Below are 25,793 nucleotides of genomic sequence, written 5' to 3'. Positions count from 1 at the left end.
CACAATTAGCTGGGTTTTGGAAGGTTGGTGACAGAAATGGAGAAGTTGAAGACACTGAGAAGGTTTTGAATTTAGTTACAGGAGAGAGTTGTACCATCATCTAAGAGAGAGAAAATCACTGTGTATAAATTCTTTCAGCTTGTCGACTTTTCCCCCTACTCTGTAGTTCTAACCAATCATGCATTTTTGTATGTGTATTAATCATGCCGCATCCTCTCGTAATTCTACAGTTTCTATTGATTTTGAATTTGGATCTAAAAAAAAATAGAAATGCAAAGCAATCTCTTAGTGGCTCTATCTTTTGTTGGTACAGTAAAATGGACACGTTGTAATATCCAGGCCATGCATGGTAGGGTGGAGGGAATCTACTTAACCAAATAACACGTATTGGTGTTTGTGCTTTTTAGGTTGTCCTTGGTAGGAAAGGACTGAATTCTACAGTCTGTCTCCAGAAATGGCTCATTTGTTTTAAATGCCACATGACCCCTCCCCCCCGGTGGCTTGCTGGATTTGATGCTCTAAACCCATCAAAAATAAATAAATTTCAGGCTACCATTCTTTTTTTTTTTATTTTTTTTTAAAGATTTTATTTATTTATTAGACAGAGATAGAGACAGCCAGTGAGAGAGGGAACACAAACAGGGGGAGTGGGAGAGGAAGAAGCAGGCTCATAGTGGAGAAGCCTGACGTGGGGCTCGATCCCATAACGCCGGGATCACGCCCTGAGCCGAAGGCAGACGCTTAACCGCTGTGCCACCCAGGCGCCCCCCCCTTTTTTTTTTAAGATTTTATTTATTTATTTGAGAGAGAGAGAGTGAACAAGAGAGCACAAGCTGGGGGGCGGGGGAGGCAGAGGGAGAAGCAGACTCTTTGCTGAGTAGGGAGCCCGACACAGGGCTTGATCCCAGGAGCCAAAAGCAGCCATTTAACTGACTGAGCCACCCAGGCACCACCAGGCTACAATTCTGATGAAGTAAATTTTTAAATGATGCTGTTTAGAAAAAGCTAGGGGGAGAAATAAAAGTAGCTAGTCAGCTCATTTTTACGTTTTCAACAGGATATTTGATATTTATGTTGTTTTTCTAATTCTCTGGATAATGGATTACATTTCTTGATTCTTTTCCAAACCAGCTTGACTGTGCAAGCCACAGATAAAGGGATGCCCAGGCTTTCTAGTACAAGTGTGATCAAGATACAGGTGACTGATATAAATGACAACGCCCCAGCTTTTCTCCCCTCTGAAGCAGTGGAAATTGCAGAAAGTAAGTGTGCCGATCTGGAATCATGGTTTTAGCTTGTGTGATATCATCTAGGCAGGCATTCTATTCACTATGAGGGCTAATCCTCAAGAACCGTGCAACATGGACAGCTTCTGTCTTCGTTTTACGGAATAGAAAATGGACGGCCAGAAGTTAAATATCAGATGTCAAAGACGCTAAATGTTGAGGCTGGGATTTGCCTTTAAGTCGTCAGGAGCCCAGTTCCCCCGCTCAACCTGCCATTCCACACCGATGCTTTTGTGTGTGCCAACATTTCTCAAAAGCAAAATCTACTCCATGGAGGAGCACACTTTATTGACTGTGACGATCATTCTAAAGCTCCTCTGAGAAGAAGCGATGTCCTTAGACTGACAATTTTGGCAGTCTTTGCAGTGAACGAATGGCAAGTGATAAGTGAAGGGATGTGCATTTCAGAGTCATCACTTTCCTCTAGTGTAAACTCAACTTCAGCATTGACAGAAAAATTTTACCCACATTCATGGAAGGGGTAGAAAATACAAAAGTTTACGCGATATGCTAATTAACCCCAGTTGTTTGGGTCCCTGGGTTCTGTGACCCCATAGTATGCAGTCCCGAAGCTTGTCCATGGTCAGTGGCTGTAATGGTAAATCCGACCCAACTCTATCATTGAAATTGCAAAAAGTGCGGGCACCTCTCTTGCCTCTCTCCTTTCACTCTTAGTATCCAACTCATTCTTAAGATGTTTTTAACATTTTAGATGTTCAGTTTCCAAGCAAATTACCACTCACCGAGAGATATATTTGTAGATGTATAGGGATGCCTACAAACACTCTAAAATAGTCTACAAAGAAAACATTCTCCAGTTCCGCCGCCTCTCACCCATTCGATATGCTTCCATTTGTTTTTACTGAAGGTCCTATTCTTAAGTATGTGCATTAGCCTCAAAATGCAGCAATGTGCCCATTATAAACACATCGCAAGAACAAATGGCACAAATCAACACATATACTGAATAGTGTAAGGAGTGGTTGATGCCCGTCGGAGTGTTCAAGCCTGAAATATGAAAATTACAGGAGTCTCATATATAGGGGAACTATTCTGAGTAGCTTGGCATCCTCTTTCTACCTGCACCGTACTCGTAAGCTTAAAGACGAGGTCCCTTTTATGACAGTTTAGACTAAAAGAACAGATGTCGTGTGTTAGGCATTTAGCATGCCATCTATTTTGTGATATTAGAGATTTGCTTTTATCACTAGCACGACGTATATTTTGTCTTTCCATAGTCTGGATAATTTTGAGAGTCAGATTTTAAGAGAAGGAAGCAGCACATGTGCCACTCCAAAAGCAGTAGTTTTATAAAAATACGTATAAGGAACTAAGTATTTCTAACTTAGTATACACGTATTGTCATTTACTGTTTCAAAATTGTATGCTTTGTATTAACGTTCTGAGTAATAACCTTCTTCCCATCCATATCCCCCATGAATACATGATTTTAATACAGAAACTACATAAGACAAATAAGTGGCTGAGAATGTTTCTTGGTCCGGAATTGTGTTGCACGCATATGATAAAAAAATGCAATATAAAAATCGAATATACTCTACCTCCTCAATTCCCTACTCAGTGGTAAATTTGCACTTTATTGGGCTCATAAATTCTTCAGAGTTTTTGTTCAGCTCGTAATGAGCTTTGTATGAGAAATCATGCCAAGAAATAGCAAATCATGTTGGACTTAAAGTAAAAATGTTTGGGTTGAGCTATTAAAGAAAAGTATTTCAAAGGATGAATTTTAATGGAGGCTGACATTGGTCATGACTATTGCAGATTCTTTGCCTGGTGTAGTTGTGACTCAGATATCAGTTCATGATGTGGATTTGAATCCAGCTTTCATCTTCAATTTCGCCAAAGAGAGTAATCCTGGAACCAAGTTTGCTATTGATCGAAATACTGGAACAGTGGTGCTAGTGAAAACATTGGATTTTGAAGAAACTTCCGAATATGAGCTGTTCATCCAAATTTCGGATACCATGCATGAAACAGAGGGAATGCTCATTGTCCGTGTGGTGGACGTCAATGATAACCCACCTATATTTTCTCAAGATTCTTACCAGGTAAAGAGCTGAAGGAGATCCTGAAAGCAGAGCCAAAGTGGAAAAGAATAAGGAATAATGTAAGCTTACCGGTGTTGACAGACTGATGTAGGCAGACAGTATCCATAGGTTTTAGTGCCTTAGTTGTTGCTGAGGGCTGGATATTCAATATCCTGGAAGCTCATATGGAATTGAAGAGCTCATTCAGTTCGGTTTCTTAGGGACTTATCGCTTTTTTTTTTTTTTTTTTTTTTTAGTTTGTAGGGATTAGAGTCCAGTTGTTCATAACAATCAGAACTGGCCTAATATTTGCAAAGGTATCAGACAGTACGGTGGTTTGGATTATCAGCACTTAATTTGGGAAAACTCTCTCTTTCCTAGGCATATTTTTGGAATATACTGATGAACATTTTGCAGAAACAAATCATGAACAAAACTGTGAAGTGGAAATTTTATTTTTTTTAAAGCTTTGTATATGTTTAGAGAAGTAAGGACAATAATAGCATTCAACTAAACCCTTGGAAGTGGGCTTCAGGACTTCTGAGTTAGCAATGCATGGTTTAAGCGTAAACACAGAAGGGAAACTAACCTAAGTAATGGTCTTCTGTATGTAATACGACAGTAGTGGTTTTATTAACTATCCTCTACCACGCAGAAATAATTTAGATGGATTTTTTTTCATAATAAAAAAATCAAAACTAAATGAAATTTTTAAATTGTTGTGTTTTTGAATTCTGAAACTATAAAACAATATCCTTAATATATCAACCCTATGAATTACTATGTGTGTTTTCCATAAATAAAAGGACTGCAAGGATTTTACTCTCGGGCCCTGTTCATGAAAATAGCTCTAGCTTGTAAGCACAAGGCTCACTTCTCTCTTTTTCCTTCAGGTCACTGTTCCCGAATTGGTGCCTGTGGGATACTCAGTGCTGACCGTGGCAGCCACGGACCTAGAAAGCAATGAGAACATTACTTACAGAATCCTTTCCTCTTCTAGGGAATTTTCAATCGATCCAATGAATGGTGAGTTATTTATTGTGGCTTTAGTGTTCACGGGTTTGAGTTACAGGGTAGAAGCCTGAAATAATCTTTTCCAAATGCTCCTAAAATGTTTCCACCTCACCCCCCTGATATTATAGATGCCACCCTTCTTATTTCTCTTCACATCAAATGCTGTGGTAGCAAATGCTGCTGTTATTTCTCTTCTCCAACATCTCAATGGTTGGAAAGCAAAAGGAAATGATTACATGCTGGCAAAGGCGCAGAACTTCAGAGACCCCAATGTAGTAAACACCCAGCTCATCAGTCCAACCAAGGACAGTTTAGGTAATTATCCTGGGCCTCGACAAGCATCAGAACGAAAGCAAAGGGATTAATTTGGTACTGAGGACTTCGTGTTGCGAGAGTGTGGAGGTTTTTTTCCCAAGCCAAGTACATGCAGTTCAGTAATAACATAATACATTCAATAAGGATAAGAAATTTAAAAAATGATTTGAGCATCTCTACTGAGAACAATTATTGCGGTATTTCAGTTTATTTGATGCCTTCCAAGGTTCCTTATATTGGTATCAGAGAGCAAGTTGTTTGTGGTCATGACATGCATTCAGGGAAGTGATTTCAGATTAGAACAGTTAAGAATTATATAGCGGAAGCATAACAATGGGTAGACAGTAAAAATTAAATTTGATGTGATATTATGATTACCAAAACATTGTCCCTAGCAGAGCACACTCTAGAAAAGAGCAGGGCCTGGGACGTGTTACACCAAGTGTTCCGCGTCTCTACACACCGCTGCATTATTTCATAAGTGGGAGCTGATTTAACAATGAACCTCAGTTTGACGGATGGTAAGTAAACTTATTGTGGGGATCACTTTGCAATATATACAGATATCAAATCATTAGGCTGTACACCTGAAACTAGCGCAATGTTATATGTTAATTATATCTCAATTAAAAAAAAATTAACCTCGGAATTGCCCCAAAGAAGAATTTAATCACAAAATGGCAGTATGAGGCCCATGGAGTGTTGTAACAGGGAGAAGTAGGTCATGTTGCCACACAGCCTGTGGAATGTTACTGTACGGATATAAACATGTCAGAAACTTGGCTCTTCTTTTCTCCTCTCTCTCTTTTTTTGGGGGTGGGGGATGCACAGTGCTCAGATGACATCCACTGCTGTCCTGGCCACAACACATCACAGTGTGTGAGGTGGTCCCTCTGAGCACTTAATCCCAGCAACATTTTGCTTGCATGCATGACCAACAAGCTTTGCAATACTGATTAGAATGTTTTTAAAACATTAAATGGGGGCTTCTGGGTGGTGCAGTTGATTAAGAGTGATTTCAGCTCAGGTCACGATCTTGGGGTCGTGAGACCGAGCCCACGTCGGGCTCCGTGCTCAGTGTGGAGTCTGCTTGAGATTCTCTCCCTTTCTGCCCTTTCCCCTTCCCTTTCTCCCTCTCTTTCTCTCTAAAAATAAATAAATCTTTAAAAAACATTAAATGTTACCAGATCAATTTAGTTCCTGGTGAAACTCTAACTACATATTTCTATATTAAAAATAATAAAATGCATTAAATGTATTTCATCAATAAGAGGGAAATCCACTTGCTGAATTAATGAAGAGCTTTAGGAAAGACACTCCATAAGTAAGCAATAGTTGTAACTCTATACTCACTCTATACTACTACTAGAGGTAGTAACTCTGTATACTACCTCCGTTTGACTAGAGTGAATGTCAACCAGTGTTTCCAGAATCAATATCTTTATACTAGAATGTCTCTATACATGTGTCTATGGATAGTAGAATGGGATATAGATTTTTCAAATAAGAATACATTTTGTTAAAAAAATGGTAACAAGGCAGCTTATTATACAAAAATAAAGTTAAGAGACATTTTCGGCAAAGTCATCTTCAAGTGGCACATATATTTAATAGAGTGAATGCCAGGAGACTATTACTTCTGGATCTTAAGTGTTACCAAAAAATAAATATAAAAATTTAAAATTTCTGTTTGGATTTACTCTTAGTTGTACCTTGAATCAACAAATCTAGCAAATAACTAAACTCATTAGTAAATATTTGATAAATGTTTACTGACAACTGGATCTTGAAAATTTAATTTCACAGCGTTAAAATGCTATGTCTTGTTTTTCAGGCACAATATTTACTATCAATCCTATATTACTTCTGGATAAAAAATCAACAGTTCAGTTTCTTGTTGAAGCCAGTGATGGTGGAATTCCTGACCTGAGGGCTCTCACCTTAGTAGAGATAGAAATACAAGATATGAACAATTATGCTCCTGAGTTTGCAGTAGAATATTATAATCTCAGCTTGAGGGAAGATGCTCAAATTGGAGGCACGCTTGTCACATTTTCCACCATTGACCATGACTGGACCCGTGAAAACACACATGCTGATTATTCCATCATCAGTGGTAATTCACAGAACAATTTCCGTGTGGAAACTAGTTTCATTCATTCAGAATATCCTTATAAGCAAGTTGGTTACCTGGTGTTGCTTCATAGTCTGGATAGAGAAGCAGCTGCCAGTCACAAGCTTGTCATTCTGGCATCTGACCATGGCTTCCCTCCATTGAGCTCCACAGCCACTGTAGCAATAGAAGTCCTTGATGTCAATGATAATCCTCCGAAATTCCACGGTCTGAAATACCACGCCCATGTCAAGGAAAGCACCCCCCTGGGGAGTCACATCACTGTGGTCTCTGCAACTGACCGTGACGTGGGTTCACATGCAGAAATCATCTACCACATAATCTCTGGAAATGAGAAGGGGCATTTTCACTTGGAAGAAACAACTGGGGTTCTTTATTTGATTAAACCTCTGGATTATGAAGAAACGACAAAATTCACTTTAACTGTTCAAGCTTCAGACGAAGAAAAGAAGCATTTTTCTTTCGCAGTTGTGTTCATCAATGTCCTGGACGATAATGACCACGCACCCCAGTTTATGTTCTCAAGCTTAACTTGTGCCGTTCCTGAAAATGTGCCTGTTTTCTCCACTGTATGTTCCGTACGTGCTTCGGATTCTGACGCAGGTCCTTACGGAGAACTGGTCTATTCTGTGTTGTCGCCCTGTTCCGTCACTCGTGGGCTGCCTCATGATCGTGATCCCTTCCTCATTGACCCTTTAACAGGAGATATTCACACTCAGCAAGTCCTCGACTATGAAAATGACAGGAAGTACTGTCTCACAGTGCAGGCAAAAGACAAAGGGGACTCAACAGCCACTTTAATGGTTTGGCTGGATATCGAAGGGATAGATGAGTTTGAACCCATTTTTACTCAAGAGGAGTATTTTTTCAACCTTCCAGAGAAGAATAAAGCCAGAGAGCTGCTTGGCAGAGTGGAAGCGTCAGATGCAGACGCGGGTATGGATGGAGTTGTTCTCTACTCTTTGGAGACTCCATCGCCTTTCTTTCTAGTGAATAAAACTAATGGAAATATCTATTTGACTGGAGCACCTCCCCTAATAAGAAGTAAGTTCCATGAACAAGGCGCCATTGAAATGAAAATCATCGCTCATAGCCCCAAACCAGAGTCCAAGTTCACAGTCTGTACTGTTTTCGTGAACATGTCTTCTTTCTCAGAAGGACAACACTCAGTCGTATCCGGCAGCGGCTTTTCCATCAGCCTCACGGTCTCCTTTTTAGTGTTTCTGATACTCATCTTCATTCTGATTGTACTGATTTTAAGACATAAGCAAAAAGACGCAGCAAGCATTTATGAAAAAAAGAAAACATCATCATCCTTAGATATCAGTTTGAGACTGACCACAGACGGCAGCACGCTCAAGACCTTCCAGAAAACTAACGAGGGCAGTAACGAGGCAGTGCCTGCGGCCTCCCTGCCTGAGTGGTTGAGCTTAATAAGTATCATGGAGAAGGACATTGTGAATCTGTACAGGCACTCAAACTCCAGTGGCCACTGTTCTGTGGAAGGAGAAACTGCAGAAGATAAGGAAATCCAGAGGATAAACGAGCATCCTTACAGAAAAGATGCTGGCTCAGCTCTGAGCGACCGGGAGTCCAGGGTCCCAGATTCTGGAATCCCAAGGGACTCGGACCAGCTCTCCTGCTTGTCTGGAGAAACCGATGTGGTGCTCATTGCTGAAAGAGCAGAAACCAGCCACGCATTTGAGGAAGAAGATCGAGAAGGCTGTGGCACAACTTATGTTCAAAGTAATGTGTTAACCCAGACATTAAAGAGGAGAGAGATAAAAGAGAGCATCCAGGCTGATGTCAGGAGAGCGTCTGTCTTTATTTCAGAAGATCAGGAAGCAAGGTGCGCGGCTCCTTCTACCCAGAGAACCTCTAATCACGATGTGAGAGGCAACTACCACTGGGATTATCTCCTCAGCTGGGAACCCAAGTTCCAGCCTCTCGCCTTGGTATTTAACGATATTGCAAAACTAAAGGACGAACATTTACAGACACCTGGCATTCCTAAAGAGAAGTCTTTGGTTTTCCCACCACCTTTGATTACCGCAGTCGCCCAGCCCGGGATTAAAGCAGTTCCACCACGAATGCCAGCCAGAATCCCGGGGCAAGTGTTTCACAAATACCCACACTCCCCACTTCCCTACCATCTCACTTCTCTGCCCGAAGCTATGACTCCCAGCTTTTCTCCATCTCTTTTCCTGCTGACCGCACAGACCCCTGCCATGACCCCACGGTCGTCACGTGGGGAATCATCGGGAACACATCTGAGTGGTACATGCCATGAACTTAAAGCAGAAGATGAAGTTGAAATATAACATGATTGTGATGTCAGAGCAGCTGCCCACCATTGGTCGTGAATGGTTGAACAAGACATTCTTAAGCTAGCTCTTCAAGATGGGTTAAAATGCAGTCAGGGTTTTAATATCTCCTCATTTAAGTTTCTCAAATTTCGTCCAGCCTTAATGAGAAGTTACCCCCTCTTTTAACCTTTCTCTCAGGACTCAAGTTTGTATATATAAGTGGTGTATATCCTGTCATACCTGGTTTTCTGTATGATTAAATCTCCAAAGGACACCATGAGCTAGACTGACTGCCAAAATGTTTCCAGGAAAATAAATGGAAAATAAGTATAGTGCATCACATTACTGCTGATTACACTGCTATATTTAAAATAGATTAGCAAAGACTGAGTAAGGAGTGAATGTAGGACAGAAAATAATGGAGAGGGGAAATGGGAAACAATAAACTTAAATGTTAAAATGAAGTGATTTTTCTGTAGATCTGGTGTGTTTAGAGATATATTTCTCTCCTTTCCCCATATGCCACACTTAGGGAGTTTTGCCATAATTTGAATTTTAATATGGTGTCTTTGGAAGTCTAATGAGAAATTAAGAATGAAGTCTATCATAACTGTGCCAAATAAGAAAATTATTCCTGATTAAGTGAACCAGAAATGCATGTTCTTGACAGAGGGCCAGGATTGATAGAAGCAATAAGTATATGGTTGATTGCCACCCAGGACGTATTTGCTTGGCCTTCATTATAAACAGAATGATGGTTTGTTTGTTTGTTTTTCAATGCCCTGTCTTATAACATGGTACAGACACAGGCATTAAGTTTTAAAGATTAATTTGTAGGTATTCTTCATTTATTTCCTTCTAGAAACAGTAATTTTGGGTGTGAAATAATTTATCCATTCAAAAATCAAAGTTTGCCTAGATAAAATTATGTTATTAGCTAATAATAAATTTCATAGAGTAATTTAGCACTATATTTTTAAATGAAGATTTTTTATATAAATATTTCTACTATAAAAATTAAGAATGGATGTCAGGAGTCTCTCTTCCATTTGTTCATACTCACCTTTAGCTTTAACTGTCATTAGATGGGGCAATTTGGCACCATGGTTAAAATAATTGTTTTGTACAGTTACCGTTTCAGATATATAGTGGTGTTGTGTGGTGCTTACATGCAATGCTAGATCCTTCTCTCTGGTGAGCTTGAGAATCCACCGAAGATTCTTATCCCTTCCAGGAAAGCAGAGCGCATGATGCTGCTGATGGTCCAGAAGTCATCCGTGGTAGGCAACATGGCCAGGATTTGGGATAAGAGTATAGGATTGTAATGTCAAGTCTAGAAGGCATCTGACATGGTTTTCGTAATAGTTAGTGTGAGCTGCTGCTGTAGAAATATTTCCTTTATTTTTTTTTTCAATAGGCCTCATCTGTAAAATTATGTGAGGTACCTAATTTCTCTTAACTAGAAAACCTTGCAGGATGTCGTGTTTCATATCTGGTTTTGTAGATAAATAATTCTAAGGCTTCCTGTGATGATTTTATTAATTATGTATCTGCTGATTCTTAGATTGGGAACAAGTATATAAAACCACATCAGAAATTGTATGAAACATGAAGGCTTTCGGACGAGCTTAGAAGCCTAAGGAAAGTCATTTAGTCATGGAACACTTAAATATTAAAGGATAGATGCGTGTCTTTCCTTTTTTTTCATGGCATACAGGGAAGAAGATTTCATGGTTTTCCTAAAAAAATTAATCATTTTAGTGTTCCAATATTTATTCTCTCTTTGACTTCCTTCAAAAAATTACTTAGAGCCTAAAAGAAAACCTGTACTGACTTTTTTTTTCCTAATTATATATGGAAGTCTTGTTTTGCAACAGATTGATTTCTAAGAACCGAAAACATTTTGTTGTTTTTAATTAAACAGGTTCTTCATTTACTTATGTTTAAAAAAGAGTCATCCATCTCATTCTCCCCTGAGTTATTGGCCTGTGATTTATTACCCATTCCAGACACAATTCTGCATTTTTCTCGAAGTTTAATAAAAACAGAAGACATGAAGTATTTAGAGCTCTTCCTTACCAATATCTGGTGGATTTTTAATTGATGACTTTATTATACTGTATGCAGTGTCCCCCCACCACCGAACAACTGCAGCTAGTGGGGTTGAAACTGAAAATGTGAACCCACTGGCTAAGTGTTTGCAGCCAATCCTATGGCGGCCCTTTCAACTAGAGTGCTTTTTTCCCTAAGTAAACAATTTAATTCGTATAGTTTTCCTTCAAGTTTAATATTAACTTGCCTCATATGTTCTGTGTTACTTTGCTGATCTACACACCGGCTTTAGCACTCTGGAGGGGGTACAGAACTTGTTAGTGGAAAATCATATTAAGCCCCAAATTCATAAGCTATAAAATAAAAGACAGTTGTCTCTTGCGGAATTTTGGCTGCCTGAAATTCTGGACTTTCTTGTTGGCAGCCTTAAAAATACTGGTGTAAATCATTACCAAATGGATATCAAAATTCCATCTCCTAGTCGTAATCATTGAATTGGCTTCCAAAACAGATTCTTGGGCAAAGAAAGGGGGGAAAATGCTGTATCTTTAGGGATTTGGTCATTTAACTGTTCTTTAAGAATATTAAAACGTCCTACAAACTACTGGCTGCCTGCACGTACTCATAGCTCGTCTGGGATCGCTGTCCACTTGGGACAGGAGCTGCGCTTCTCTGCACCTCCAGCCGCAGCTTCACAGCCCCCCTTGCTGTGTTTTCCACAAGTTCTGGACATGAAAATGAATTATTGATTTTAAAACTATTTCCGTCAAACGTATGTTTTGTTCCTCTTGTTTTGCCATTTTATGCATACCCTAACTTTAGCTAAAAAACACAAAACCTAATTAAAAGGATCTAAGCTGATGATCCACCTCAAAGCAGTGAGGTACATGGAGTGAGTACGGTTGGCGGATTCTCACAGGATAGTATGGATAAACACGTTGGGTTTATCTTCATGTGTCGGTTGAGCTCCTGAGTCTATGGCGCCATCTGTTTGGTCACAGCGTCAGGGTGAGGAGACTTAGGAAGAGAGTTAGGCTGGAAAAATCATTCTGTCCAAGAGGAATATCAAGATCAATGAAGCTTCAGAAGCTTGGTTTATGACCAAAACTGGGCATCCAGCCCGAGTCACTGAAGGTAGGTTTCACCCATTATGGAGGTGGAGGGAGAGAAGGAGGGAAGGCTGGAAGAGGAAATGGAAGAGTCAATCTGAAAAAGAAGAGTTTAGGGCACAGGTAGAGAAATGCAAGAAGGCAAAAGGTTAGGACTTGTAGAAACTATTTTCAAGTGTAAAGATTTTGCTGAGTCATTTGTCCTTCATAGGATCATAGGAATTTTTCTTTTTTTTTTTGAATCTCTTTTCTCTTTCTTCCTTTCCGTTCCTTTCAAGTATCTCCCTTCATTATCTGAAAATTTAGGTTTATCAAGTTGTGAACCGAAAGCTATGTGACAATGACCAAGAATACATTCTACCATGAAAAGGTGAATTTGTTGTGGTTTTGTTTGGGGGTTCTGGAGTGTGTGTGTGTCTGTGTGTGCATGTGTGTGTGAATTATAGTATAAAAAATTGGGAATGATTACTTTACCTGCTCACACCACATAACTTTTTTAGTAGGTGACTTTACACGTATACCAAGTAATGGATAGTTTAAAAAGCAGAAAGCAGTTGGAACAGAATATAGAATTTTAGTACCTAGTCTTTTTTTCTGATAGTTCATCCTTTTTAAAAATGAGTGCTTGCCTGATAGCTGTGATTTATATTAAAATATCATGTTTTATATAACTTAAAACCACAGATTAACACACAGACATGGTCGATAGTGTTCGAATATTGTGAATTCTATTTGAGTTCTGGTGGTATACATTATGTTGATTCCACATAGGTCAAAGAAATGTGTCTCTTAGAAACAAAATTATGGCGGTCTTAGTCCGATCCAGCCCAGCGTGGCTGGAGTGTCAGACTATACCTTTCACTTATAAACTCAGAACTTGGCTATTTGATGACAATTTAGCACTTCCTACTGTTTGGGCTACATAATTTTTCTCATTTCACCCAATATATTTGCGAAACCAAAACTGTGAAGTGAGTAATAGAGAGGGAGAAAGCATACCAAATAAATAACAGATGCACGAGTGCATCTCTTGAATGCGAAAGCATTATTTTGGTTAGAAAGCTAAATACATGGATTTCGTTGTTAGATAGTAAACCCTCAGGGCAAAGGCCTGGTCTCCACTTGTATTATGAAATACAGATGTTTCTTAGAATGAATGAGTACATATGTGAATGGGTACAGGGGGTGCTGTAAGGTGAGGGTGTGATACATAGGCCTTGAACCCATTAAGTGAGAATTCAAACCTAGTTCTGTGATTTAGCCAATCAAAAGGCAGAAAGAAAGTAACTGTACGATCTTGTCAAAATATTATAGAATATTTTAGAGAAAATCAAGTGACTAGAAATTTTTTCTGTTATCTGGTTTGTTTTCTCTTTCTTTCTCCCTTCCTCACAATATTCCTACGTTTCTTGGGAGTTTTAGATCTAATAGATGACATTATTGATGACATTAAAAACATATTGTTTGAGACAGCAACATTATATGACCAAACTCTTGGTTTCATTTAATTTCAGATCCTGTAATAACCATGGCTGCCCTATGGCTGACAGAATCAAGTTCTGTCAATATGAAAAGAGAGTGCAGTTCTGTAGAAATGCCTAGAATGTTTAAATCAAAATTTATTGATATTTAAAGTAAAAACAATATGAGGAGTTAATGAAGGGTATGCTATATGTGCTGAAAGTGATATTTTAAACAGATACAAGGTATTTAATAAATGTATACTAAGGAGGAGGTAAATGTGAAGTTATTTATCCTCATACCATAAACAAAAATTACTTCTAGTCAGATTAATGAGTAAAAATTAAAATGAAACCATAAGAACTGGAAGAAAAGCACAGAATAAAAGTGAGAAAATCTTTTTTAAATATAAAAGCAAAGGTAGAGTACTAAATTTGAACTTAGGACAATAGAAAGCACTGTAACAAGTTATAAGAAATAAAAACTGAGAATGTTTCATGAATTTAATCAACAAGTATGTACTTAGTACCTCTTGTGGACAAGGTATGGATCTGGGCTCCAGGAATACAGGAATCAAAAGAACAGAAAAAGCCAGTGTATTTACAGTGCTTACATTTTACTGAGGGAGACAACAATAAAAATATGCTTTCAAGTACTATTAAGTGTTATGATATGAAGAAAACTAAAGAAGGGTATAGGGAAAAGCAAAGAAGAGGTTGACAAGGTGGTAGGGGAATAGAGCAGTACTATTTTGATTGAATGTTCTGGAGAGATGTCTCTGATATGATGCTATTTGAGATGAATGAAGTGAATGAGCCATCTAAAGATCCAAGGGGAAAGCAGTGAAGGTACACGTGTCAGCAAGTACGGAAGCCCTGAGGTCAGAGCCATGTGGAGTGTTTGGGAAAGTATAAGCCAGCATGGCCTAAAACCTAGTGGGAGGAAGAGTAGTAGGAAGTGAGGTCATGGAGGAAACTAGAGTTCAGATCCTTTTGGACCCTATCAGTAGGCATGGGAGAAGTTTAGTGCAATAATAGTACCCCTGTTAATTGGTTATTGCAGTAATCTCAGCTAGTGATGATTGTAGCTCAGCATGGGCATTATAATGGAGGTGAACAGAGTCAAGTTATATATTGAAAGTAGTGTTGCTAACTCTTCATAATGAATTGAATGTGAGGTTCAGAGAAAATCAGACATGAGTCTAGGGTTTAAGAGAATTTAGGGCTGTAGAAAAAACTTTTGGAATCATCAGACTATGGATAATAAAGTCATGGGATTGGATGAGATCACTGAGGAGTAAGTGTAAATAGAGAAAAGATCCCAGGACTGACTCCTGAAGCACTAAACAAAAAGTCAAAAAAAGAAAGAAGAGCGGCATCTGTGTGGCACAATCAGTTGGGCATCTGACTTTGGTTTTGACTGGGTTGTAATCTCAGGGTCATGGGATCCAGTCCTGCACTGGGCTCTGCACTCAGGGGAGAGTCTGCTTGGATTCTCTCTCCCTCTCACTCTGCCCCTCCTCCCCTAAAATAAATAAATAAATCTTAAAAAAGAGAGAAAGAAAGACCCAGCAAATAATTCTCAGGCAAAACTAACTTTTGAAGAAAGATAGAAAAGCAGAGTAGTCCAATATCCCAAAAGCCAAGTAGAGAAAGAGGTTTAGATTGTAGTTGGGGCAACATGCCAACATTAGTATAGATTTTAAATCTTCCCAATCACCTTACCAAATAGAGAATCTAGAACAGTAAAAGTAAAAACTCATGGACATCATCTTTAACAAAAAGTGAAATCATTTCTACAAATTCTAGAATATGAGCAGGTAAGTAAACGCACCAACTATTAGCAGTAACAGAGGGGAGAAAGTAGGAATTTCTAACTTTCTTTCAGCCTGAAAACAAAGAATCACCAAAAGTACTTACCTACTTAAGGAAAGGTCTATTCTTGGAGAAGAAACCTAGCAGGCTGGTCTGAGAATAATTATCAAAACTGGGAAAGGGCTACAGAGCTCCCACTTAACTACAGATGAATGTAGAAAGACTAAAGTATAAACTATATTATGCTGATATGTCCAAGTTTCCAGAATTTCCAGAAATACACAACCAAAACTTCTAGAAGAACAGAATCCCACACCAAGTAAAGTCTACTGAAAGTAGAATTTAAATTTATATGATTAGTAAAGGGAGGGAAGTCCTAGATACAAAACAGAAAAGGGGACCAGAGAAAGTAGAAGATACAGTGAGGTCCTACTTATAAATACTTCGCAAGAACAAGAGAAGAGGGACTCTAGAGCGACGAATCTAGGAAAGATTCATGTTCTGCCACCACCCCACATGCTAACTTCCTAAAACAGGAAGTCCCATCTCAGTAAAGCATGAGGAACAGAAAATAACTTCAATATAAAATATGTTATAAGCAAAAAGACTAATTCTCTGAATGATGTGCCAATGTACAGTGAAGACATATCAGAAAATATGGCAAAAAAGGTCAAAGACAATTGTGACAATATGTCAAAACTAGCTAAAGGAAATTAAGAAAACAATAAAAACTATAAAGTTTGTATAATCAATCAGAAAAGTTCAGAGATAAAAAGACTAGCTAAGAAGAGGACATTAAGTGAAAAACAGTTCAATGAATAATTAAAAATAAAAAAAATTCAGAAGACTACACTAGAAAGAAAAAAAGTTAATAGACATTAATGAAATTATAGTAAGTGAAATAAAAAATGGAAAGCAAAAATGAAAAACATTAAATGGAATTGAAAAACTGATAAAAGTTTTAGAGCTGATAGATTTAGCAGGATGGAAAAAAAAAGATTTAACACATGTCTAAATGTAATTCCTAAAGGAGGGAACTAAAGAAATGAAACAGAACAAATATAAAAACTGTAATTCAATAAAGCTTTCCAGACAAAAATCCAAAATTTGAATTTACATATTAAAAAGGTATACAAATCAACAGACAGCTGTTAATACCAAGATATATTTTAAAAATCTATTGGCTTCAAAGAGAAAGAATATATCCTTTGGACCTCCAGATAAAAAAGCCATGTTACAGGAAAGGAATGTAAAATTGACTTGCTTTTCAATAGCAGTATTTTAAGCCAGAAAACTGTAGGGTACTATTTTTAAGATACTTGAAGATAATGGAAGCCAAAAATGTGTATCTACCTAAACTTATCTTTATCTGTCATGAGTGAGGCTATGAATATGTAAAACCTCAAGGAAAATTCCTGAAGAATCAACTAGAGAATGAATTCAGACAACTGAGAAATACTGGGAAAGGTTCACCATAAGGACATTAACTATACTCAACTGTGGAGTCAATGGTAGATGTAAAGGTAATAGAATAGTATATATTTAGTATATGTCCTCACAATAGGAATAAATTACAAGAAAACGGAGGCAGAAAAAAAAAGTATATGGAAATAGAATACTTGCTAATTGCCTTATAGATACAAGATGGGGTAAAAGTTATTAAAATTAGAAAGCAGCTAAAATTTAAAAGAAAAAAATTAAAGGTTAAAACAAATTAGTGAGTTAAAAAAAAACAAGTAAAAAGAAATCCACAGAGCTTATGAATAAATAAATTGGTTCTTTAAAAATCAATTAAATTAAATCAGTTACACAAATGTGAGAAAAATACAAAACAGTAAAATAGTATATGAAATAAAATAATATACAAAATAAGAAATAGCAAAGGGGAATAATGATAGCTGTCAACAGAAAGGAAGTTAAATCAAAAGACACTTTTCTGCCCAACTCTATACAAATTTATTTGAAACCCTAAAGGAAATAGCTAATTTTCTAGGAAAATATGATTTACCAAAGTTGACCCTAGTAAACGTAGAGAATCTAAACAAAATAAATTTAAAAGATAAAATAAAAGTATAAAGAATCTTCCCACAGATAGCTCTATAGTGAAATTTTACCAAACCTTTAAAGATTAGATCACACAAATACTATTTAAACTATTCCAAAGCATGGAAAAGTAAGGAAAATAATAAATATAGAATTGATATCAAAACCTAAAAATATTGCACAAAACAGAAAACTATAGCCTATTCCCACTTATAAACAAGTATGAAAAATTCTTAAATAAAACATTAGCCAAAGGTTAACACAACATTAAAAAATAATGCATCATAACATCAAGAATTTATTTCAAGAAAGACAAAGATAATTAAATTTTAAGAAATTTTCATGTTCTAATTGCTTTCATGTTTATTTTATTTTATTTTATTCTATTATAATAATTTTTTATTATGTTAGTCACCATACAGTACATCCTTAGGTTTTGATGTAATGTTCCATGATTTATTATTTGCGTACAACACCCAGTGCACCGTGCAATATGTGCCCTCCTTAATACCCATCACTGGCCTACCCAATCCCCCATCCCCCCTCCCTCTGAAGCCCTCAGTTTGTTTCCCAGAGCCCATAGTCTCTCATGGTTCATTCCCCCTTCTGTTTACCCCCCCTTTCATTCTTCCCTTCCTTCTCTTACCGATCTCCTTGCTATTTCTTATGTTCCATAAATGAGTGAAACCATATGATAATTGTCTTTCTCTGCTTGACTTATTTCACTTAGCATAATCTCCTCCAGTCCCGTCCATGTTGCTGCAAATGTTGGGTAATCATTCTTTCTGATGGCTGAGTAATATTCCATTGTATATGTGGACCACATCTTCTTAATCCAGTCATCTGTTGAAGGGCATCTTGGCTCCTTCCACAATTTAGCTATTGTGGACAATGCTGTTATGAACACTGGGGTGCATATGGCCCTTCTCTTCACTATGTCTGTATCTTTGGGGTAAATACCCAATAGTGCAATTGCTGAATCATAGGGTAGCTCTATTTTTAACTTTTTAAGGGACCTCCACACTGTTTTCCAAAGTGGCTGTACCAACTTGCATTCCCACCAACAGTGTAAGAGGGATCCCCTTTCTCCACATCCTCTCCGACATTTGTTGTTTCTTGCCTTGTCAATTTTTGCTATTCTAACTGGTGTAAGGTGGTATCTCAATGTGGTTTTGATTTGAATTTCCCTGATGGCTAATGATTTTGAACGTTTTTTCATGTGTCTGTTAGCCATTTGTATGTCTTCATTGGAAAAGTGTCTGTTCATATCTCCTGCCCATTTTTTGATTTGACTGTTTTTCGTGTATTGAGTTTGAGAAGTTCTTCATAGATCTTGGAAACCAGTCTTTTATCTGTAGTGTCATTTGCAAATATCTTCTCCATTCTGTAGGCTGCCTTTTAGTGAATTAGAAACCAGGAGCACAGTAGAGCAGATCAACAAAACTAGAAGCTGGTTCTTTGAAAGAATAAATAAGATCGATAAGCCACTGGCCAGACTTATTCAAAAAACAGAAAAAGGACCCAAACTAATAAAATTATGAATGAAAGGGGAGAGATCACAACCAACACCAATGAAATAGGAAGGATCATTAGAAACTTTTATCAACAATTTTATGACAATAAATTAAACAACCTGGAAGAAATGGATGCCTTCCTGGAAACCTATAAACTACCAAGACTGAAACAGGGAGGAATTGATTATTTAAACAGACTGATTAATTATGAAGAGATTGAAGCAGTGATAAAAAACCTCCCCAAAAACAAGAGTCCAGGGCGTAACGGATTCCCAGGGGAATTCTACCAAACATTCAAAGAAGAAATAATATCTATTCTTCTGAAGCTGTTTCAAAAAATAGAAACAGAAGGAAAACTACCAAACTCATTCTATGAGGCCAGTATTACCTTGATCCCCAAACCAGGCAAAGACCCCATCAAAAAGGAGAATTACAGACCGATATCCCTGATGAATATGGACGCCAAAATTCTCAACAGGATCCTAGCTAATAGGATCCAACAGTACATTAAAAGGATTATCCATTATGACCAAGTGGGATTCATCCCTGGGATGCAAGTGTTGTTCAACATTAGCAAATCAATCAGTGTGATAGATCATATCAACAAGAAAAGAGTCAAGAACCATATGATCCTCTCAATAGATGCAGAAAAAGCATCTGACAAAATACAGCATCCTTTCCTGATTAAAACCCTTCAGAGTGTAGGGATAGAGGGTAAATTCCTCAATTTCATAAAAACCATCTATGAAAAGCCTACAGCGAATATCATTCTCAATGGAAGCCTTTCCCTTAAGATCAGGAACACGACAAAGATGTCTACGCTTGCCATTATTATTCAACATAGTACTAGAAGTCCTTGCAACAGCAATCAGACAGCAAAAGGGGATAAAAGGTATTCAAATTGGCAAAGAAGAAGTCAAACTGTCTCTCTTCGCAGATGACATGATACTCTATATGGAAAACCCAAAAGACTCCACACCCAAATTACTAGAACCTGTAGAGCAATTCAATAATGTGGCGGGATACAAAATCAATGCTCAGAGATCAGTTGCATTTCTATACACGAACAATGAGACTGAAGAAAGAGAAATTAGGGAATCCATTCCATTTACAATAGCACCAAAAATCATACGTTATCTTGGAATTAACTTAACCAGAGACGTAAAGGATCTATATTCTAGAAACTACAAATCACTCTTGAAAGACATTGAAGAAGACACAAAATGATGGAAAAATATTCCATGCTCATGGATCGGAAGAATTAACATAGTTAAAATGTCCATGCTACCCAGAGCAATCTATGCTTTCAATGCTATCCAGATCAAAATACCAATGACATTTTTCAAGGAACTGGAACAAACAGCCCTTAAATTTGTATGGAACCAGAAAAGGCCCCAAATCACCAAGGAATTGTTGAAAAGGAAAAACAAAGCTGGGGGCATCACGTTGCCGAATTTCAAGCTATACTACAAAGCTGTGATCACAAAGACAGCATGGTACTGGCACAAAAACAGACACACAGACCAATGGAACATAATAGAGAACCCAGAAATGGACTCTCGGATCTTTGGGCAACTAATCTTTGACAAAGCAGGAAAAAACATCCAATGGAAAAAAGACAGTCTCTTCAATAAATGGTGCTGGGAAAATTGGAGAGCTATATGCAAAAGATGAAACTTGACCACTCTCTCCTCACACCATATACAAAGATAAACTCCAAATGGATGAAAGACCGCAATGTGAGACAGGAATCCATCAAAATCCTAGAGGAGAACATAGGCTGCAACCTCTTCGACATCAGCCACAGCAACTTTTTCATGACACATCTCCAAAGGCAAGAGAAAGAAAAGAAAAAATGAGCTTGTGGGACTTCATCAAGACAAAAAGCTTCTGCACAGCCAAGGAAACAGTCAAAAAAACTAAGAGGCAGCCTGTGGAATGGGAGAAGATATTTGTAATTATTTTCATGTTTAATTGTACAGACTGATTTCTACAATATTAGATTATGGTGGAGATATGAGGCATATTGTCTTTTTCTTGGCTTTTGCTGCAAAGAATAAATATAATTCATCAAATTAATAGAGCTATGAAGAAAAAATAATACAAAAATGTTCTTTAATGGCAAAAGGTGCTTAACAAAAGTATGTAAAGTAATCAGTAGTCATTAATGGTTACGTTCTTATAACAGATACTTCCTTAAAATGATACAATGATATGTAACCCAAAAAGCCAGTATCTTCCCCAAAAGGGATACGTTTGACCCTTTGCTGCAAAAGCCATGAACAAGACAATATGCCTAGTATCTCCACCAAAATCTAATATTGCAGAAATTAGAAATTAATCTGAACAACTAAACAAGAAAACAGTTAAAAACATAAGAATTTGGAAAGAACAAGGTTAAATCTATTTTATTTGTATATAATACATTACTGTCTTTCTGAAAAACTTAAAGTAATTGATGGAAAACTATATTGACAATGAAAGAATTCAGTGAAGTTGGAAGATACAACATTACTATGCAAAAATAAAATCAATATTCTTCGCATATATGAAAATATCAATTAGAAGATGAACGGAAACAAATTTCATTTACATCAGAAAAAAAAATCTAAGTAAAGCCTTAACAATACCTAATATCCACATGAAGCAAGTTATAATATCTCCTGAAGGACACAGAGGAGACTTAAATAGATGTTTTTGGGTTTTTTTCTGGTTTTGGTTTTTGTTTTTTAAAGATTTTATTTATTTATTTATTTATTTATGAGAGAGAGCAAGAGAACACAAACAGGGAGAGTGGCAGGCAGAGGGAGAAGCAGACTCCCCACCAAGCAAGGAACCTGATGCAGGGTTCGATCCCAGGACCTTGGGATTATGACCTGAGCCAAAGGCAGATGCTTAACCGACTGAGTCACCCAGGCGTCCCTAAATAGATGCTTCTGAATAGACTCAATGCTAAAAAGATGTTGAATGTTCCTAAGTAAATTTACAAATTTAACCTGATCCTAAAACAGACACCAAATTTTTCTGGAATTAAGTAACTTGATTATACAGTTTATTTGGAAGAATAAACAAGAAAGCAAACAAGAATAGCTAGGAAACCCTGAAAGAAATATGAGCTGTGTGTATGTGTGTGTGTGTGTGTGTGTGTGTGTGTGTCTGTGCATGCAAGTGTGCATGCATGCACTAACCCTATCAGATATAAAATTATATCATAAAGTTTATAATTAAATGGGGTGGTATTGATGCATGATTAGATAGACTAATAGAACAGAATAGAAAATCCAAGAATCCAAGTGCAAGCAAAGGCTTCCTGTAATGATGGATTAGTTTGTTATATAGCAACTGTCCTGTAAAGAATAAGTAAAAAGCTGAGTAATATAAGAAGGAAAAGAAAAAGAAGCAGTTTTGTGTTTCATGTGTGTAAGAAGCATCAGAGAACTGCCAAGGTAGTGAAGACTTGAGAAACCATGACTCTGGAGAGAACAGAAACACAGAGAGGTATACCTGATATACTGTGTCTCAGACCCCCTTGAGGCTGAGTGGAAAATGTCAACTGCAAGGTTGAAAGACTAAAAAGAGCTCCTGTCAATTTTATGGGGACAAAAATTAGAGTTAAAGTCCTATCATGGAGGACAGGCTCTGATAAATACACCAGCCTATTATAAATTGGAACTCACAGACCGCTACCCCAGGAGTAAGAGTAAACCAGAAAAGACAAGCCCTCATTTAGTCTATAGCCAAGCTTTGAATAAAATCAATTACATATTTGCATATGGTGATCTGCCCCTACTCTCAGTGCTTGTCAAAAGTAATATTTAGTCCTCTACAGAGAATAAAATTTTTCCGAACCTTTGTCATTATTCATAACAATATCTGTCACTGAATCAAAATGGTTAGGCGTACTGAGGAAAAGGAGATATGACCAAGGCTAAAGAAAAATATGATAGAAACAGACACACAGGAGATTCATATATTGGCATTATCCTATGTGGACTTTAAAATAAGTTTTCAAGAAATTGGATGCCATATGGAGAACTTCAGGAGAGAATTGAACTATAAAAAGTATAAAACAGAAAAAAAATACAGAAAACTATTTTTAAACTATAAAAAAAGGAAAAGGAAATTCTAAAGTATGAAATACCACTGCCATTCATGATCTTTAGGGTGGCTATAATAAAAGATACAGATAATAATAAGTGTTGGTGAGGATGTGGAGAAATTGGAATTCTCATAGCCTACTGATAGTGATATAAAATAAGGCAGTCTCTATGAAAAACAGTCCAGGAGTTCCTCAAAAGTTAAATATACATAAAGTTACCATAATGACCCAGCAATCCCACTCCTAGGTATATACCTAAGAGAAATGAAAGTTATGTTCATACAAAAACTCAACTGTGAATGTTCATAGCAACATTATTCATAATAGCCAAAATGTAGAAATAACCTGTGTCAGTTAATTGATAGATAAACCAAATGTATAGCCACACAACAGAATATTATTTAGCAACTAAAAGGAACTAACTACTGACATATGCTACAGCACAGAAGAATTTGAAAATGTTATGCTAAGTGAATGGATTCAGTCACAGACCACATATTGTATGATTCTGTTCATATGAAATGTTCAGAATAGGCAAATACATACAGACAGAAACCAGAATAGTAGGGCCTAGGGCTAGGAGTATTTGGAGAAGATGGGGAGAGCCTACTAATGGGCGTGAGGTTTCTTTTTGGAGTCAAAAATGTCCTAAACTTGATTGTGGTAATAATTGTACAACTCTGTGAATGTACTAAAAACTATTGTATTGTCCATTTTAAATAGGTGGATTATATAGTACATCAGTTATATCCATAAAGATTGATACAGTAATTATTAAATACAGTAACTTAATTATTAAAAATTATAAAAATACAGTAATCTAAATAAAGAACTCAGCAAATAGGTTTAACAGATTAGACACAGATGAAGAGAAGATGAATAAATTAGAAGATAAATTGAAAGAACATATACAGACTAAAACCTAGGGAAGTGTTTGGGAAATACTGAATAGAGATTAAGACATGTATGGAACATGGTTTAAAAGTTCTAACGTGTGTAATTGGAATCCCAAAAGAATGGAGCAAATAAGCCAGGAACAATATTTAAAAAGATGGTGGCTGAGAATCTTCCAAAACTGACATTAAATAACAATTCAGAATGTGCTACAAACCCCAAACATGATAGAAGAAGAAAAGAAGAAGAAGAAGAAGAAGAAGAAGAAGCAGAAGAAGAAGAAGAGGAAAAAACAACTATGACCAGATACATCACAGTAAAATTTCTGTAAAACAAAAGGAAAAATATTTAAAAGATTCAAAGAGAAATGACACATTATCTTGAAAAAATAAGTGCATATGGAAATATAACACAATCAAGACAGCACATCAGATTAATGAAGAAAGGGAAGAATTTCTTGGTAAGTATGGTGGGGAGAACTGGAGAACCACGTCAAATTGATCTATTCTTCATACTACACACCAAGATAAGCCATACAAATAAATACAAGTAAACACAAAAAGGAAACTTGAGTGTATAGTTTTATAAACTAAGAATGGAAAAATCTCCAAGAGTCAAAATCCAGAAGCAAGAAGGGAAGTGAGTGATAAATTTGACTAAACAATTTGCACGGCCAAAAAACTCTCTGAACCAATCACAATGTTCAGGAGGATGAATTCTCTGGCTCCATGTTCAATCTTGTGGTAAGAGAGATAATGCCATGTGATTGGTAAGCACTTGACAGAGAAAGGCCAGTTCCTGAAATGAACAGAAGTCTATCACCATTACACCATGAATTAGATGCTGTTTTTCACATTGCATGTTCCCTCTGCAAATGTAGTTTTTTGGCTAAACCATGAATAGGCCAGTTTCAAGTGGTATTTCACAGGGTAGAGTTTGCTTGTATACTAAGTCAAAGGTAAAAAAAAAAAAAAACAACTTATAATGTTAGTAACTGAATCTTTATTTGGTGTTTAAAACTGATTTCTCTTCTTCATTTTTAATTACCTTCTTTCCTTTCCTGTCATTTCTAATCTGTCACTTATTTTTTCTCTTCAGATAATGTAATAGACATAATTTGCCTAGTGTTAGAATACTAAAGTAATTCTCAACAATGAGACAAAACTCATTGGACTTTATTTTATAAAGTTTTACTTTTTCTGATTTAATTTATTTAAAAATATAGATTCTGCTTCCTATCTAAAAACTCTGAGAAATCCCTGTACTACATGCTAATTACCTAAAGCATATGTGCTTAATTTTATGAAATGGACAAATTGAAAGTAATGAAAATAAAAGGCTTCAGATCATTGTCAGATGATATGTCATATAAAAGGGAACTATATTAACCTTTGTGAACTTAAATAAATAATAGCCAAATTTTATTGAGTGTTCATTATGTGCCAAACATTTTGCTAAATGTTTTATGTGTGCTCTCTTTTGTTTAATCTTCAAAATAACCCTTTAGGGTAGAGACTAATATGGTCCCTTTTTACCAATAAGGAAACAATGGTTTAAAGAGTTAGTAATTGGTGGAGCTTGGAATGCAACTCACTGGTGTTACTAGAAGTTCTTCTCTTAGCCCCTTCACTACATTGCCTCATACTTTAAAGTTCCTTAAAAATGTCTACGTTTGTTTGTCTGTTTTAATTTTTAATTTAAATC

At 36.8% G+C, this 25,793-nt stretch overlaps 1 protein-coding gene across 1 annotated transcript in view; it reads left to right on the top strand.

Moving 5' to 3' along the window:
• DCHS2 (dachsous cadherin-related 2) overlaps nucleotides 1-9,223 on the top strand; it is a gene marked incomplete at its 5' end in the record, with an annotated part of 237,182 nt that extends 227,959 nt beyond the window's left edge. Inside the window, 4 exons of the mRNA XM_026499070.3 lie at nucleotides 1,132-1,262; nucleotides 3,069-3,355; nucleotides 4,228-4,360; nucleotides 6,498-9,223. Coding sequence (XP_026354855.3) covers nucleotides 1,132-1,262; nucleotides 3,069-3,355; nucleotides 4,228-4,360; nucleotides 6,498-9,118 — 3,172 coding nt within the window. The remainder of the gene's footprint in view (nucleotides 1-1,131; nucleotides 1,263-3,068; nucleotides 3,356-4,227; nucleotides 4,361-6,497) is intronic.
• Between the last annotated feature and the right edge of the window lie 16,570 nt (nucleotides 9,224-25,793).

The sequence above is a fragment of the Ursus arctos genome, unplaced genomic scaffold, assembly GCF_023065955.2.
Source record: "Ursus arctos isolate Adak ecotype North America unplaced genomic scaffold, UrsArc2.0 scaffold_11, whole genome shotgun sequence".
NCBI lineage: Eukaryota > Metazoa > Chordata > Mammalia > Carnivora > Ursidae > Ursus > Ursus arctos.
This window is presented reverse-complemented; position numbering and strand designations above follow the sequence as displayed.